General features: G+C 37.8%; 1 protein-coding gene across 1 annotated transcript in view; it reads right to left on the bottom strand.

Moving 5' to 3' along the window:
- Window positions 1-11,282: 11,282 nt before the first annotated feature.
- The window catches only part of Sytl5 (synaptotagmin like 5), a 93,262-nt gene continuing 86,691 nt past the window's right edge, over window positions 11,283-17,853 (bottom strand). The window contains exons 16-17 of the mRNA XM_042702443.1: window positions 13,606-13,814; window positions 11,283-11,781 (exon numbers count right to left, since the gene is read on the bottom strand). Coding sequence (XP_042558377.1) covers window positions 11,639-11,781; window positions 13,606-13,814 — 352 coding nt within the window. The 3' untranslated portion in view covers window positions 11,283-11,638. The remainder of the gene's footprint in view (window positions 11,782-13,605; window positions 13,815-17,853) is intronic.

Below are 17,853 nucleotides of genomic sequence, written 5' to 3'. Positions count from 1 at the left end.
GAAAAATAGATTGCATGAACTCTGGAGCTCAACCAAAAGCAGGAAGAAAATGAGAGCTCTGATTCTGAAAGACTAGAAGCACACTGGGTGAAATCTAGTTAGTTATATTTTTACCCTAAGACTAAACTATTTGCTTGGTGTTCTAGACTTCAATTTTTTTTTTACTTGAAATTTAAGAAGAAGGCTTTGATTTTACTAGGCTGAGAATTCAAAGGATAGAAGTCAGGGTTGCTTAAATTGTCTAAGTATTTTCTCTGTCTAGAACTCTGTTTGAACTCAGAATGTAGCACTTGCTTGGCTCTCTTGATCACACCTGATACTCCACCTCTTGAGTCACCTGGGAATTTTGCTGGTTAATTGGAGATAGAGTTTTAAGGACTTTTCTGTCCAGGCTGGCTTCAAACCATGATCCTCTAGATCTCAACTTCTTGAGTAGCTAGGATTGCACCCAGTGGAAAGGAATTTTTAAAAAACCTGGGAATGGATGAAGTAGAAGAAATATATTGATTTAATTCATGCTACAGTGTGGCACTTTTTGCAAAATGCAAAGAGCTAAAACGGAAGTTTTTGACCGTAGCAATTCTGTAGAAAAGTTACCAGATTCCTAGGGATCTGAATACTATTGTGCTGCCATAATCTGATGCACCAGTGACAAGTAATATACTTCTGTAATGGCAATGGAGCCTTGAGTATAAAGGAATAGAAGAAAATAAAAGTTTGACTTACTTTCTTTCCCTCAACTCTTATCTCAAGATGTGTGAAGACTGTGGTAGCTATATGCCTTATAAATGCCCCTAAATTTGCCGAAGCTGCTCTAGTTCTCTGCAGGAAATTTTGTATCTTAGGCAGCAGTGCTCTGAGACTAAGGGATTAATTTCAAATAGAACTGAAAACCTGTCATCTCTCTGTACACCAATCAAATCTTATTTTTTTTCTCTCTTGAGTATTTTCTAGTGCCTCTCTTAATTTCTTGGCATAACATTTGACCCTTGGCCAAGCTGTAAAATGGGTTTGTGATCCCTCTGCAATTTAGCATGGACTCCCAGGCTTGAAGAGAGGATTTACATTTTTTTTTGCCTATTTTATTTTTATTATAAACCAGAAAAGGGAAAATGCTCTTATTTCTCAAGAAGCAAGAGCAAAGAAGAGATTGAGATCCAAGACTCTCTAGAATAATGTTTCTCAATCCTCCTACTGATCACTGGCCCATGGATCATTTGTTGCTGGTCACAGGAGATAAGGAGCTTGCCACAGAGTGTGTATTAGCAAGATGAATTAATGTATTATTTAATTAAGCTGACAGTTTTGTTAGCATAAACTGATTATACACAGGGTCTTGTGCTACTTGCATCCGTGCATAGAATGTGCTTTGATGAAATTCCCTGTCTCCATCTACTACTGTTTTTCACCCCACCCCCACCCCCAATCCACCTCATAGCCTTTTTAACAGTTTTAAAGTGGGTTTACTACTTGACAGTAAAACTTTCTCGAGAAGAAAACAACACATTGATTTGCATTTGGATAGATCTTTTTCTTATCTGAGTAACCTTGAGGACCAGGGGTCAGGCACTTTAATCCTTTGTCTTCATAAGGACCATTTAGATTAGAAATCACGAGAGAAAATACATTAGACTTTTTCCAAATGTTTGGAGGCTGTTACTTAGGCCTCATTCATCACTAGATTTCTGAAACAAACGAAGTAAGAGGAAAGGGATGACCTTGATCATATGCACTGTACTCATAAATTGTTATGCTGAATTGAAACTGTATAACTATTTAAAGGTAATACATTTTTAAAAAAGGAAGTAAGGAAGATCATTTCTGTTAAAACAGGCTTGGCCATTAGGGTGGGGGAGGGGAGGTGGGAGGGGAATAACTGGGAAAGAATGAGGGAGGGGGTGACACTATTCAAAAGGAAATATACTTATTACCTGACTTATGTAATTGTAACCCTCTGTACATCACCTTTATAATAAAATTTAAAAAAAATAAAGTCTTATTTGGTATTGCAAAAAAACCCCCAAAACCTAATGATATCCTTCTTGGTCAAAGTCTTAGTAAGATAGAAAGAGAAAAATATATATACTGAAAGCTTTCAGCCTCTACTCTTTTTTTCTCTCTTAACTGAATAAAGAAAATCTCATTCCTCAGTACAAAGATTACAGATTTTCCCAATTATCTACTCCAGAATTCAGAAGAAAATAGTTGATAGTCTAACCATCTGTTTTTGCTAATAAGTTTTAAGTGGGACACGGCCACACACATTCTTTTATGTTTTGTTTATGGCTGCTTTTGTATTACAGCAGCAGAGATGAGTAGTTATGACGAAGAGCGCATGGCCTATAAAGCCTGGATTATTATCTAGCCCTTTAAAAAAATGTTTTGATCAGTTTTATTCTACTCCCATATTAAATCTAAAACTTTCTTACTACTATTAATTTTCATGTACAATAAGCTGAGGAATAATGAAGTTGAAAGAAAACATAAAGCATAAATATTTTAGTCCCATTTCTGTACCTCGTCATGGGATCTAAGTTGAGAATCATCAGCACTTCAGCCAAATAGATTTCTTAAACTGAGGATATTGAGCAAAACTTTCCTTTCTTTAGTGTATGATCCTATAGTAGCCCACTTTTATTGGTCACTTAACAGTTTTCCACTGGTCAGGATTATTGATCAAATGGCAAATATGAAATACTTCAACAAATACCCAGCTCTCCTTCTTGACCTAGTTCTTCTTGAAACCACTGTGTCAGAGCAGTTTAAATGCTTCTTAATAATAATCCCTCAAAATGTAAAGGCCTCAGTTAAGACAAACTCCTTTTCCTCCATGTTCTTAGCAATTCAAGTCTGGTCCAAACCTGTGTGCCCCATTCAACAAAATAAAAGATCTTTAACCAGATCTGTCCTTAGAAGTTAATTTATGAATCATGAATTGCTCTTCAGACAAGATCTTTACTTTAGCTATTTACCCAAGTTGATATTATTCATTCCTAGTAATATCATAATTTCATTGAGAACAGTTAACTACCTCATTAAATTTCCAGGGGTGTTTTGCACTATGGGAAGTTGCCAAGGTAGCTCACTTCTTCACTTGCATAGAATCATTCAGATAACTTGCAAGCAAATAACTCTTAGCTGTGTTCAGATGTGATAGGAAACAATTAAAGATGACTAATAATATTTTTATAAGTGTATGTATAAAAAAAACTTTAAGGAGGATCTTTTAAGGCTCTGGAATATACTTCAGCCAGAAGGAAACCAAAAAGTCAGGAAAAATCTAGATAACCTCATATCATTGGAAAGTTGGTAATCTCTCTTAACATGTGCATTCATGAATAATGAAGGCTAGGAAAAGAAAATATATTCACAACCCTCTTTCTATCAACCTCACTACAGTTCAACCATGAGCGATTGACGTGACTCCCTTCCTTAGTTGTTTCCAAATGGGAAAGATTTAAAATAAATATTATTTGGGGGACTTATCAATACTCATGGGTTTTCACAAACAACTTTCAACTTTCTGAAGACAAAAACAACCATTAGCTAAGAAGAAAAAAATGTGTGGAAAGTGCAGATTTAAACACTAGAAAGGAAAATGTGATCTACTACCCTAGATGAGTGTTTTGCCATTCAGAGGTAACACTAACTATAAAGTTGATTTGTCTTTTCTAAATATGAAAGGATCCTTTCCTAGAATAGCTTGATAAATTCCAATAAGGTAAATTAATGCAAATGATAATCTTTGAAATGCTGTGCATTACTCATAGTGACAACATTAGTTTTTGGTTCAATGAAATTTGTTTTGACATAATGGTAACATTGTGTCTGCAGATAAAAAGTGTGAATTTGAACAACATTCCTAAGTAAAGCAGATTTCATCTCCATGACATGTGAGACATAGAAAGATGGTTATTACTCTGAAAGAGGGTTTAAGGCAAGGGGAGGAAAGATTGCTTGTAAGTATGACAACTTGCTTATAAAACAATGAGCACAGATTTTCTCTCTAGTAACTATATTTCTGTGATACAAGTTCATTAAATGAAGTATGAAATTCTAGCCTAAAATTAAATCATTATCACTTGTATTAGCTTTCCATTACTGTTAACAAATACTTGAGACAAACCAATGTAAAAAGAGAGATTTGTTTAAGCATACAGATTTGGATGTTTCAGTACATTGTTAGTGGGTTCCATTGCTTTTTGGCCTCTCATGGAGAGACAACACATCATGGCAGGAGAATGTGGCACAAGCATTTATCTTACGGCCTGGATAGGAAAGAGAAAGACAGGAAGGGGCCAGGACCCCAATATCCACTTTAAGAGCATGTATCCAATGCTCTGAAGACCTTATAATAGGACTTTCCCCTTAAAGTCTCCATCACCTTGCATCAGAACAAATTTGAGGCTAACCCTTTAACACATGAACCTTTGAGAAACATTTAAGATCCAAGATATAGCATCACCTACCCACATGGATAAGTTTATTTTTATGTGCTTTTTTTTTTTTGTCTGTCGTGGGTCTTGAACTCTGGGCCTGGGCACTGTCCCTAAGCTCTTTAACTAGCACTCTACCACTTGAGCCACAGCGCCACTTCTGATTTTCTGGTGGTTAATTGAAGGTAAGAGCCTCATGGCCTTTCCTGCCTGGGCTGGCTTTGAACTGCGATCCTCAGCTCTCAGCCTTCTGATTAGTTAGGATTACAGGTGTGAGCCACGAGCGCCTGGCTTATTTTTATGTTTGTTTGTTATATACTGGAGACCATTTCTGTGTCTATAGAATCCTTAAGACCTCTAATTTAACATCTAGGAAAAAAGATTTCCTAGAGAGATTATAAATCAAAGATACCTGTAAGTCACTTTTCTTTTAACCATGAACTAAAATTTACAGACTATGTTTACATAAATTAGGTTACACGGTTTCTTCAATTTGTTCAAGGTAGCTCAATTTTTACTATTTTATATTCACAAAAATCTAATTGTAGACTGGATAATTGAGTTCACACAGGTAGTAAATAGTCAAGACTTGAACTATGGTCCTCTGAGATCAAGGTTCACTTTTTCCAACACATCATGACTGCCTAACAATTAATACTATTTTGGTTATTCTAAAGAGACAATTTCAAGGCCAAATCCAAGAAGCCTTCATGACACAGATGGCCCAAATAATGGAGTGGAGGTCATTAGTCCTTAACAAAGTGTTTCCTAAACTAACCTATTTAAATTAGAATTGCCCAAGAATTTTGATAATAATTATGGGAATTTCTAGAAATTTGGTGTACTATGTTTGGAGCTCTGGAATCAATTGTTAAATTTTGTATTCCAGACAATGCTTTGGAGTCCTGATGAGGCACAATTTTCCTGGCTCCTTTTCAAAATTTGCCAGATCCATTTTTTAAAAAAATATCAGGAAGTGGAGCTGTGGCTGTAAATTGTTGAGCACTAGCCTTGAGCAGAAAAGCTCAAGGACATCACCCAGGCCCTGAGTTCAAGTCCTACAACTGACAAAAAATAAACAGAAAACAAAATAAAAACTCTTATATGGTACCAATACACAATGGCATTTTATATAGCCATTAGAAAGAATACTACGACATTTGCAGGGAAATGAATGAACCTAGAAAAAATCATGTTATGTGAGGTAAGCCAAGTTCAGAGAGACAAACAGTGCATCTTTTCTCTCATATGCAGAAGCTAGATCTAGGATATACTAGGACATAATAACTTTATACAGGTCTCTAGGCATCCACACACAGTGAGACTCCTTGGAGAGGTACAGAAATGCACAATGCCCATGTGTATTTGATCATACAAAATAGTATTTATTGAAATCAACTCCAAGAAATGGAAACAAGACTTTTTTTCTTTTCTTTTTTTTGTTCTGCTTGCTTGTTTATATGTCTTTAGGGGTGTAAGGGGAGGCACAGAGATGGAGGGACAAAGGGTGAAAAATGCAGCAATGATACTCACTGGCCATGTTGAACATGAACTAAATACCTCATGGGAGGGGGGGCTGAGAGAGAAAAAACTGGGAGAAAATGAGGGAAGAGGTGACACTTCAAAAAGAAATGTTCTCAGTACCTGACTTATATGACTGTAACTCCTCTGTACATCATCTTTATAATAATGATAAAAAATTTTAAATTAAAAAATCTGTTAGTTTAATATGAAAAAGTATGACCCTTTTTCACATTATTTCTCCTCTTATTTCAAAGGCCACATTGACACTCTCTTAGGAGGAAAGTGTTGCCAGTTTGTAGAGAAAATGTTGAGTTTTATGTGACTGTACATGGAGGAAAAATCCCCAGCATTGATCACAATCCTAAGTGCTATAGGTTTTCACTCTCAGTGGCTTATGGGACTTGACAATTATACACAGTATGCCTCTAAAAGTAGGATTCATCTTGTTTCTTCCATATCTTTCTCCTTTCCAACCAAATTCAAACCTCAAAATAATAAGTGGTGATGAGACTAATATCATGAGTCAGATGGGCTCAATTAACTTATTAGATTCTTAAGAATGTAATAATTATTAGTCATATACTTGTGAACATTTATTAAGGGAAAGGAAGTATATGATGTTCTATGAAAATGTCTTTGTTTTCATGACCTAAATAAACTACAGCCTGATGAGTAAGTCCAATGATAATAACAACATGTGAAGTGAGACCTGATTAACCAAATCCTCCTGTCCTGGCAATGCTATTCATGTACTGGATAAAATCAGGATTCTCAACCTATTTCTTTACAATTTATTTCATTGGAGGGAGAAATGAGTATTGGGATCTTCAAGTGAGAGTTGGAATGTTCTAGGTAACGCCATGGTCCCCTCTTGTGAGAAATCAGTGCGGTGGGTCCAACCTTGTAGGTTTGTAACTACAGAATTGCAGGAAGATTGCTTTTATTGTCAATTGAAAAGATAATAAATATGTACATTTAGAAGGGTACAACGTGGTGTTTTGATGTTTGTACACATTGTGGAGTGATCAGATCAGACTATTTAGTATATTTATTATTTAGTATATTTATCATTTACTTGTAATGAGAACATAAAAATCTGTTTTGAACTACATATTATTATTAACTTAGTTATTCTAAAAACCAATCAGTAAACACATTCAAAAATTTCTGTGGGCCCCAGTCTCCTTTTCTGTTAACTGAAAATTAGAAATGTTGAATTTCAAAGACAACTGTTGGTCTAATGTTCAATGAAATTAGGTTTTATTTACTTTTGAATTGTTTCACAAATATTTTTATTGTGTATTCTAAGCTCAGAACTAGGGGTATGGTTGTAAAAAAAACTATTGTCTGTGCTCTTATGAATCTTACATGATAGGAGGGACCATAACAGACATTCAAGGACTAGTTAGATAAATAAGTTATTGTAATTGTGATACGTGCCATGAAGGGGAAATAGAGGCAGGCTGCTGTGACCTAGTTTAGTATAGGATCAGGGGAAGTTTTCCTGAGGATTTAAGACATTTAAAAATTATATTAAGTGAAGTAAGCCAGGCCCAAAGAAACATAGGTCCCATGGTTTCCCTTATTTGCAATATCTAGTATATGTCTGAGTCAAGCAGAAAAGGTCAGATAAGGTGATGTTAGGGAAATGAACGCTAAGATATGTATTCAAATGGTTTTTTTTCTTTCATGCGATTGTTTCTAACATATTTATAAGATGATGTCTTTGTTGCTTTGTATGTCCCTCCCCAACAGTATAACCCCTGCTTTCACTGTATTTGATGTCGGTATAATTTGTGGAGGGGGAAGGGGAAAAACAAATCGTTTAAATAGGGATACAGGTGGACCCATTGCAACAATGAGATGTACAAGTTGTTATGTCGAAAACGAACTTTACAAGTTTGGTGCAGGGCGGGTGGGGGGGAGTGAGGATTGGGTGGGAGGGCGGGGGGGAGGATGGGATGGGATGGGGAAACAAAGGAGGAGGCTACAATGCTTGATAAGAAATGTACTCATTATCTTGCCCATGTAATTGTAACCCCTCTGTACAGTATTTTCACACACACAAGAAAAGACATTTAAGACATGGATGATTAATTGAAATCAGGTGGGTGAGCAGGGCTGAAAGGATTTTTAACAAAGACTATGTGGCAGGATAAAATCTGGCACAACTGAAAAGTAGAAATATGCACCGTATGGCTGAGAGAAAGAGAGGGGAGCCACAACGTGGAACAAACTCAAGAGGGACAGTTGCCTTCTTTTGAAGCGTCATAAACAACTGAAAGTCATGGAGGGGGGTCAGAGATCAATCTGGGCATGGACAGATAGATGTATAATGATTGGAAAGTACAGTCAGGAGCTCATAGTGGATGATGAATTTAGGTGGTGAATGGAAGTGTGTCCACTATAAAGTTTCTTCAATGTTTCTGGAAGTTTGAGTGTGTATTTAGAGGAAGCATCAATAGGATTTCCTTATTAATTTTGCCTCAGGGCAAATAAAGTCATGAGAGTACGGTACGTGTAGTCATATCTGGGAGGCTGCATACAGTCAGAAGAAAAGAAACACTAAGCACTGAAGAATTCCATTTTTAATAGTTGTGCAAAAAAAATGAGCAAAGAGAGAAGAGGAGCAACAAGTGACGAGAAACAAAAAGATCAGGGGTACGAGATGTTACAGAAGGATTCTTAGCTTGTTTTCAATCTCTTGCAATAAATATACCTTTGTGTACTCATTTTTCACATATGCACCTATCTCTGGAAGAGAAATACTCAGAAGTACAATGGCTAAGTAAAATATATTCTGAATAGTTTGAATTTATAAAAGCTTGCCTAAACACAGATTGATAAGTTAACCATGTTCCATGGGGCATTCTGATGTATGACTGGTTAAATTTGAAATATTCCTATAATATCATGGGGAAAAAGTGAGGCTGTCAATGCATTCTTCTATGGATCAGGAAGGAGAAGGATTCTTCTCAATCTTGAACTATTTAAATTTTGTGCTATTCACAAGTATCACCTACATTTCCTTTTATTTTTATTCATGTCTATTTATTTACCTAGCCTTTTGAGACAAGGTCTCACAACATATCCAAGGCTTGTCTGGACCTCCCTATGTAGCCCAGCTGACCTCAAGCTCATGATGCTTCTACCTCTGCCTCTGAAATGCTGGGTTGTAGGTGCATACCACCAGCCTGGGCTTACATTTTAAATTATTATTCTGTACCTCCACTTAGTAAAAGAGAGTGATTTAAAGATCAATTTAGCTTTTATTCCCAAGAACAACTCCAAAAGAGTACAGTTTGCATGTCTAGGTTTTTACCTTACAGAAATACTCAGTTTGCTGTTGGATTTTATGAAACTATGATGCACAGAATTGCATTAAATGTGACAAAGTTCTAAACATGGACAGTTCATGCTCTTGAGCTCAAGTTGTACATTTGGGAATTTGTTTTGCCACATTTTTATTAGTGAACAAATCCATGTTATCATACCTACTTCAGTATCTTCATACTTCACCATCACCACTTTCTCACTTTATCTAAAAATGACACAGAATGAGTCACAGTAACTCTGAGGAAAATTTGTTTTTCCGAAGTGAGAAGTAGCGATGATCATATATTTTTCATTTTCTGCTTTTAAGAGGGGTATTGTAAGGATATGAGTGTGAGTTTTTCAAAAGGACTATACTTACTAAGCTACACTAGATTAACAACTTCAAGTTTCTAAAATTAGAGGGTTTATTTTTACTAATGTTGACAATTGATTATTCCTTTACTAAGAATAATATTAACATATTCAAAAATCACTTTTCAAAATTCAAGAAGAAATCTAAAAATATGGAACAACTATCTATAATAATCCTGAATATACACAGGATGACCCATTGCAACAATGACACCCACAAGACAGTATATTAGAAATGAACTTTACAACTTCAGGGTGGGGAGGAGTGAGGGAGGTGAGGGAGGGAAGGGATAGTGGGAGAACAACAAAGGAGGGAATAACAATGCTCGACAAGAAATGGACCATTACCTTACTCATGTAACTGTAACCTCTCTGTACAGCATCTTTACAATAAAATAAAATTAAAAAAAAATCCTGAATATGATTATAGTTCTCCTATTACAGAAACTCAGGTTCCATACTTTTAAGGGTTTTCTAGGTACTCAATTGAGGAAATGAGCTGAAGGGTAGAATATTTCTTGGGAACATTCCTGGGCCATATATGTTAATGCTCAAACAATCAGATTCTTGTCTATCTTCTTTAACATATGCCTTACTATCTACCTTAATAAGCTTATAGGATCAAGTCAAGGATGGCAGGGGAAGTAAAAATAATTTAGGAGTTAGTCATAGTCTCTATTGGACTTGGGGCAAATCATCTAAGCTAAGGGCTTAAGGTGCCTTCTAGCTTTAACTGCCTTTGCATCTAAGTTTGAAGGCTCAACCATCTGAAATTCTAGGTAACAAAGATATAGTACAATAAAATACTGGCTCCAATCCATCCCTTCCTATATCCTCACTTTTGTCATGACTTCAGTGTGGGCAGAACATATCTCCTTGCTGCTTGATTTTGGGCTTACCATATGGGTTTTTGACCAATGGCCCAAATACATTTATGCATTTCATCAACTCTGTCATCATTATGATGTGGCTGTAACTGAGACACAAGCATCTGACTTAGACTATATAGAGGAAACACAGCTGCCCTAGCAACCTTTACAGACAAAGCAAAAAGATTATCATTTTAAGACACTGACGTTTGTGGTTGTTTGTTATTCAGCATTACTATGGAAATAGCTAACCACCACAAAAGCAGATAACAAGAACTCATGGAAAGAGATAATGAAAGGGAATGAGAAAATAGTGTTCCCAACTCTCTCCTATAACAGGGTAGAAGAGGGCCCAAAGTGAAAGTGTAGGAACATTACCTTCCTTTTCACTTATTACATTTGACTCATCAATGAACAAAATGCATTGATTGACCATTAGTTCTCAATCTCTTCTAGTTAATGGCTTAGAACTTTTTTTCAAGCAAATAATGTAAGTCATCATTAAGACCAATTAAATCCTGGTTTACATCTATTTTTCTGGGGAAATCATTTAGCTTTCTTCAGTCTACAATGAGTTAGATGATACATTCTATAGTCACATCGCCTGGCTAGTATACAAAGTTGTCAGCATAGCAGGATCATCTCTTATCCAGCAATCATCCCTATCATGCCTTCTTCAGATCACAGGGATAATTAGAGTGAATGAAGAATGGCATCGAGCTATTTGGCTGTCCCCAATTCTTATCAAAGTATTTATGGAAAAATAACTCACAATTAGAGAAAGATTGGGGATTCCCAATCTCATTCACAATTTCAAATAACCTTGTGCTATTTCTATTATAGTTATAAAGGCTATGAACCATTGAACAATTAGCTTGTTGAGAGGACAGGGTGGGACATTTTTTATTGCCCAATCAGAAAGTCCCATAGGCATATAGAAGCATATGAGTTTTAGGCACTCAGCAAGATACTAAATGTTCATAACATTCACATCTCTCCCCTCATGTCCTAACACCCTAGGTAGGAAATGACAGGGCAGCAGAAACTACTGTCCCATCTTGCTATCAAAAGGAAACTGTAACCACAGGCTTCATAGGCTTCATTCTTAGAGAATTGTTTCCTTCAGGGCCTGCACTTCCCCATGCTGGAACGGAGCATGAGTACCCCCTCTACGGGCATCCCAGGGTTGGCAGCCATCTTCTGCCAAAGACGTTGCTCTTCCCCTTGAGAGTCCATCCAGTCCACATTCTTCCCATTGCTCACACCTGAAGAACAGAAAGAGAAGCATTATATTTCACAACTAAGATGTTCTGATCTTCTGGAAGGTGTCTATTGATCACTAAAGGGTGGGGGGGGGCGGGTGTGCAGATTTTAACCAGAAAGCCTTTCACTGGCCTGTTCTCACTTCCCATATCTTGTAAATGGTGTTAGAATGAGTCATTCTTTTATAGTCTGCACAACTTTCTTCTGCCTAGACAATGTAACACAAATCAGACTAGCTCTGCTGTGTCATTTCCTCTCTACTTTGGTGCTTCAGCTGAGAGCTGGTTCATGTAGACTGGCATTGGACTATTTGGTAGGCTGGCCTCAGCTCTTTCTCATAGTCAATTCTCTGACCTGCGAAGTTTTGGTTTTAGTGACACAGATATGCTTAGCTCTTGTTAATTTCTATAAATAAAGCATTATAGGGTGGGCATCTGAGAGATAATAAGATTTGAGTGAATCACATGTGCTCTCCCAGTGCTAATTTGTTCATCTATATTACCCTTCCTCTGTCCATTTCTTCTTCTTTTTTTTTGTCGGTCGTGGGGCTTGAACTCTGGGCTTGGGCGCTGTCCCTGCGCTCTTCAGCTCAAGGCGAGCGCTCTACCGCTTGAGCCACTGTGCCACTTCCGGTTTTCTAGTGGTTTATTGGAGAGAAGAGTCTCACGGACTTTCCTGCCCGGGCTGGCTTTGAACTGAGATCCTCAGATCTCAGCCTCCTGAATAGCTAGGATTACAGGCGTGAGCCACTGGTGCCCGGCTCCCTCTGTCCATTTCATCTTGCATTAGTTGTGCATTGTGGCAGCAGTGGTATATTTGTACAACTTGACTGAACAATGGATGAAGACTTTTTGTTTTTAGAGAAAATATTGATTTCCTTCCCATTCAACTAGTGTGAATGAAAAATGTGCATATTGGACATTATTAAGACAAGGATAAAGTTGGCCTCAGAAGATCTTCCTTTCCCTCTCAGAAGCCTGTTGCTGTCTTGGTGGTCCTTCTCTGAGAAAAACTTGAAGGACCAAGAAAGTGCTTACAATTCACTGAAAGTATAAGTTTTTCTATGAAAGAACTGAATGTAATGTACTTCCCAAACGTCTAGCTTCAAAATACAAAGTCATAGTTGGTAGTATTAGTATGTATGTATGTATATATATATATATATATGTATATATATATATATACATATATATATATATATACACATATATATATAGTTTTTGGGTCTGGTCATGGGGCTTGAACTCTGGGCCTGGGCGCTGTCCCTCAGCTCTTCAGCTCAAGGCTAGCGCTCTACCACTTGAGCCACAGCACCACTCCCAGCTTTTTTCTGTTTGCTTATGTGGTGCTGAGGAATCGAACCCATGGCCTCATGCATGCAAGGCAAGCACTCTACCACTGAGCCACCTTCCCAACCCCTTAGTATGTATATTTAACAATGAGCAGATTTTTTTTTTTTTTGCTGTTCCTGGGGCTGTCTCAGGTGCTGCCCCTGAGACTTTTTGCACTCAAGGTTGGCACTCTAACACTTGAGTCACAGCACCACTTCTGGGTTTTTCAGAGTAGTTTATTAGAGATAAGAGTCTCACAGACTTTTCTGCCTGGGCTGGCTTTGAACTGCGATCCATAGATCTCAGCCTCCTGAGTAGCTAGGATTATAGAAGTGAGCCACCGGTGCCCAGCTAATGAACAGATTTTTAGCTAGAGGATCATTTCAGGAGTCAGTTATGACTGACTACATAATTATGTAACTACATAAATATCTAGTACACATTACATGAAGGAAGCATGCCTGATTACAGACCTGAGGTCTCCAAGTTTCTTACCACTTCCAGAATTCAGACGAACTCCTCCAAGAAAGATGTTGCTAGAAAAGGCTTCCTTGTCCCAGACAGTAAGTTCTAGGCAAACATTCTTTATATCCTGAGGATACAGGCCACTGAACATGAATGTATAGTTCCATTGAGGGTTAACACTCTTTTTTATGACCATAGTTTTATGCTTGGTGGCTTTGTTATCATCAGGGAGCAGGTAACTGTAGGAGAAAATGCAATCAAATCATCATTGAGACAGTAGGCAAAAATGCCGTCTTGGAATAGTCATGTGAATTTCCCATACTTTCTGATGTGTGTGTCTGTGTACATGAATGTGACCAAGTGTGATATGGGTATTTGGTTCACCTATCATTATTACTATTTAGCAGTTTTCATGATGACATATTCATACATACATATAGTGTGCTTTGAGCATATTTATTCATCTCCCAGGTTCTTTTCTAAAACTTTTTTTGGAGGCTGTCCTGTGGCTTGAACTCAGGACCTGGGCACTGTCCCAGGACAGAGTGCTCAAGGATAGCACTCAACAACTTTGAGCCACAGTGCCATTTCCAGCTTTTGGTAGCTAAGGGAGATAAGTCTCTCACAGGCTTTCCTGCCCAGACTGGCTTTGAACCACGATCCTCATATCTCAACCTCCTGAGTAGCTAGGATTATAGGTATGAGACACCAATGCTGGCAAATCTCCCAGATTCTTATATGCTTAAATTTGGATTTATTTTGTGGAATGGCTTCTTTTAGGTGGCACAATAGTAACATGCATTTTATCTCCTTTCTAATTTTATTTCAGTCCATCTTCCCCAGTCTTGTAAAGAAAATGCCTTCTGTGGTAGTAGGTAGTAGGTATTATTGGATGTTCTAGTTTGTATCTTTATGGACCAATTCTGAACTGACTGGCAGCCAGAGTGAATAGTTCCCAGCAGGCTTTCCACTGTGTCTTAACTCCTTCAATAAAAGACTATTTCTGGTTATGAGTAAGTTAATGTGGGGAGAACCCTGGAATTACGGGGGATTTAATGGATTGAAGGGCAACTCTTCAAGCAGAGTTTTGGAAATTGGTGGATGAATCCTTCACTCTCTCTGTCACTTGAAGGGACAATCCTAAGAAATACTGCACAATATCTCATTGCTTCCCCAGTAGAATTGAGTGCCAGCCTTCTATCACAGTAACATATTGATAAACATATATGTTTTTGCCAGTGCTGGGTCCTGAACTCAGGCCCTGGTTGCTGTCCCTGAGGGTTTTTTTTCTTCTCTCTCTCTTTTTTTTATTGTGAAAATACTGTACAGAGGGGTTACAATTACATGGGCAAGATAATGAGTACATTTCTTATCAAGCATTGTAGCCTCTTCCTTTGTTTCCCCTTCCCATCCTATCCTCCCCCCCACCCAACCCTCCTCCCCCGCCTACCAAAGTTGTAAAGTTCGTTTTCGACATAACGACTTGTACGTCTCATTGTTGCAATGGGTCCTGAGGTTTTTTTGCTCAAGGTTAGCACTCTATGGCTTGAGCTATAGGTCTACTTCCAGCTTTTTTGGTGGTTAATTGGAGATAAGGGTCTTGTGGACTTTCCTACCCAGGCTGGCTTCAAATCATGATTTTCAGATCTCATCCTCCTGAGTAGCTAGGATTACAGGCATGAGCCACCAATACCTAGGATAGCCATACCTTACACCAGCTTCTCTCCCTCTTCTCAAACAAAACAATGGATCCATGGACCTGTACTGTTGTCAAAACACTGTATTGGGCTCAAAGTATATGGTGAATGCTACCTTGTCCCTGACCAGGGAACATGTTTTAGAGAAGTAGACAGATTTGCTTATGGAATCATTATATTAGACAGCAATACCAATGCCACAAGCAAAGGATCTTACTGTAAAGAAGCTAATTATATCGAGTGAGATTTCATTTCAGGTTTCAAGTAGAGAATGCATGCTATTTCCCAATATTCCTTCTATCTGTTCTTTTTTTTTTAAAACCTGCTGACATTTTTTTTTGGGGGGGTCCGGTCGTGGGGCCTGAACTCTGGGCCTGGGTGCTGTCCCTGAGCTCTTCAGCTCAAGGCTAGCGCTCTACCACTTGAGCCACAGCGCCACTTCCCCTTTTTTTCTTTTTGCTTATGTGGTGCTGAGGAATTGAACCCAGGGCCTCATGCATGCAAGGCAAGTGCTCTACACTGAGCCACCTTCCCAGCCCCTGTTCCTTTTTTTTTTTTTTTTTAAATAAGAATCCTCATTTTAAAATTAGGCACAACATAATAGAAATGCAAATCAAAACAATAATGAGATTTTACCTCACCCCAGTTAGATGGCCATTATCAAAAAAACTAATGATAACAGATGCTGGCAAGGATGTGGCCAAAAGGGAATGCTACTGCACTGTTGGTGGGAATGTAGACTTGCTCAATCACTTTGGGAAGCAGTATGTAGGTTCTTCAAAAGACTATACATAGAGCTTTCCTATGACCCAGCAATCCCACTCCTGGGCATTTATCCAAATGAGCACAAAGGGCATTTATCCAAATGACCACAAACAAGATCATACTAAAGCCAACAGCACAACCACACGACTATGTCCATTGCAGCATTATTTACCATACATAGCTAAGATATGGAATCAACCCAGAAGCCCCTCAGTGGATGAATGAATCAAGAAAATGTAGTAAATACACAAATGGAATTCTATATATACTTCATCGGAAAGAATGATGTTGCCCATTTCATAAGGAAATAGAAAGAGTTGGAAAAATTATATTAAGTGAAGCAAAGTAAGTGAGAGCCAAAGAAACATAGGATGCATGATTTCCCTCATTTGTAATAACTAGAATATGTCTGTAAATCTACAAGTTGATCCAATGGATAGTAAAAGACAAATAATCACACTTGGACATGATTAGGAAACAGCACTCTAAGCTTTCATACAATGAGAACAAAGGAGGTTATACATAGTAAGAACAAAGAAGATTATTCTTAGGAGATGATCACAATAGCTCAATAGCCATGTACATATGACCATATAAAATAATGCTTATAGAAATGAACTCCAAGAAATGGAAACAAGAGGGTTTTTTATGGCATTGTTAGCTGTTATTTCTTTTTTCTTTCTTTTCTACCTTTGGTATATTCCCTTTTGTCACTGTTTTTGATTTCTGTACCCTTTGTCTTATATATAAGTTTATCTGATTTGTGGAGAGGAAGGGGAATCAGAAATGATGGGAAAAAAGGGTGAGCCAATTCAACAGTAATACTCACTAAATACTATGTTAGAAATGAACTTTACAACTTGGGGGGCAGGGGGGTCAGGAGGGGAAAAATTGGGAAAAGATGAAGGAGAGGGCAACACTGTTCAAAAAATTACTCATTAACTGAATTGTATATCTTTATCCCCTCTGTACACCAGCTTTACAATAAAATTAAAATAAAAAGTATAACTAGACATAAGATTTCTTAGAATGTAGACTGTATTCCTGCACCCAGCATCCTTTGTGTCCAGTGTAGCCATGTGACTAAATTCTGGCAAATGGGATGTAAGAAGTAGCTCTATGAAACTTATGGGAACTAACCTACTAGATGGAATAGGGATGGGAAAGCTAAAATCTAAGAGTTACTATGACCCATGAAGCAAATATCATGAGACAGAGAGAGAGAGAGAGAGAGAGAGAGAGAGAGAGAGAGAGAGAGAGTAACCAACAAACAATCTATGCCTCTGATAATCATGATACTTCTATACCCTTCTTGGATACATTACCTTCAGTCTTTATTTACATGTAAGAGGGGAAATAAAAGGTACAACTCATTTTCCTCTCATCCTTGCTTTCTCTCCCTCTCCTTACTTCCTTACAACCCTCCCTTATATGTGCTCTCTCTCTCTCTCTCTCTCTCTCTCTCTCTCTCTCTCTCTCTCTCTTTCTCTCTCTTGCCAATGCTGGGCCTTGGACTCTGGGCCTTGGCACTGTCCCTAAGCAACTTTTGCTCAAGGCTAACACTTTACCACGTGATCTACCACACCACTTCCCCTGCCTCAGTTTCCTAAGAAGGCTTAAGGAGAGGCAAAAACTGTTGTCTGACTTAAAGAATTCTCCTTGTGGGCTTCACATCCTCCATGAAGTCAGCTATAATGGCTCATTTACTTTGGAAAAGTGCAGTACTTTGGTGGTTCATACATGTGCAATTGTGTGTTTGAATGAATGGATACTATCCTTCTAGTCCCAGTTCGTATAAGTTCAGGAGAATAATATC

Source organism: Dipodomys spectabilis, unplaced genomic scaffold (genome assembly GCF_019054845.1).
Source record: "Dipodomys spectabilis isolate Male_0828 unplaced genomic scaffold, ASM1905484v1 ptg000324l, whole genome shotgun sequence".
NCBI lineage: Eukaryota > Metazoa > Chordata > Mammalia > Rodentia > Heteromyidae > Dipodomys > Dipodomys spectabilis.
Note: the sequence above shows the minus strand (reverse complement) of the source record. Positions and strands in the feature narration are given on the sequence as shown.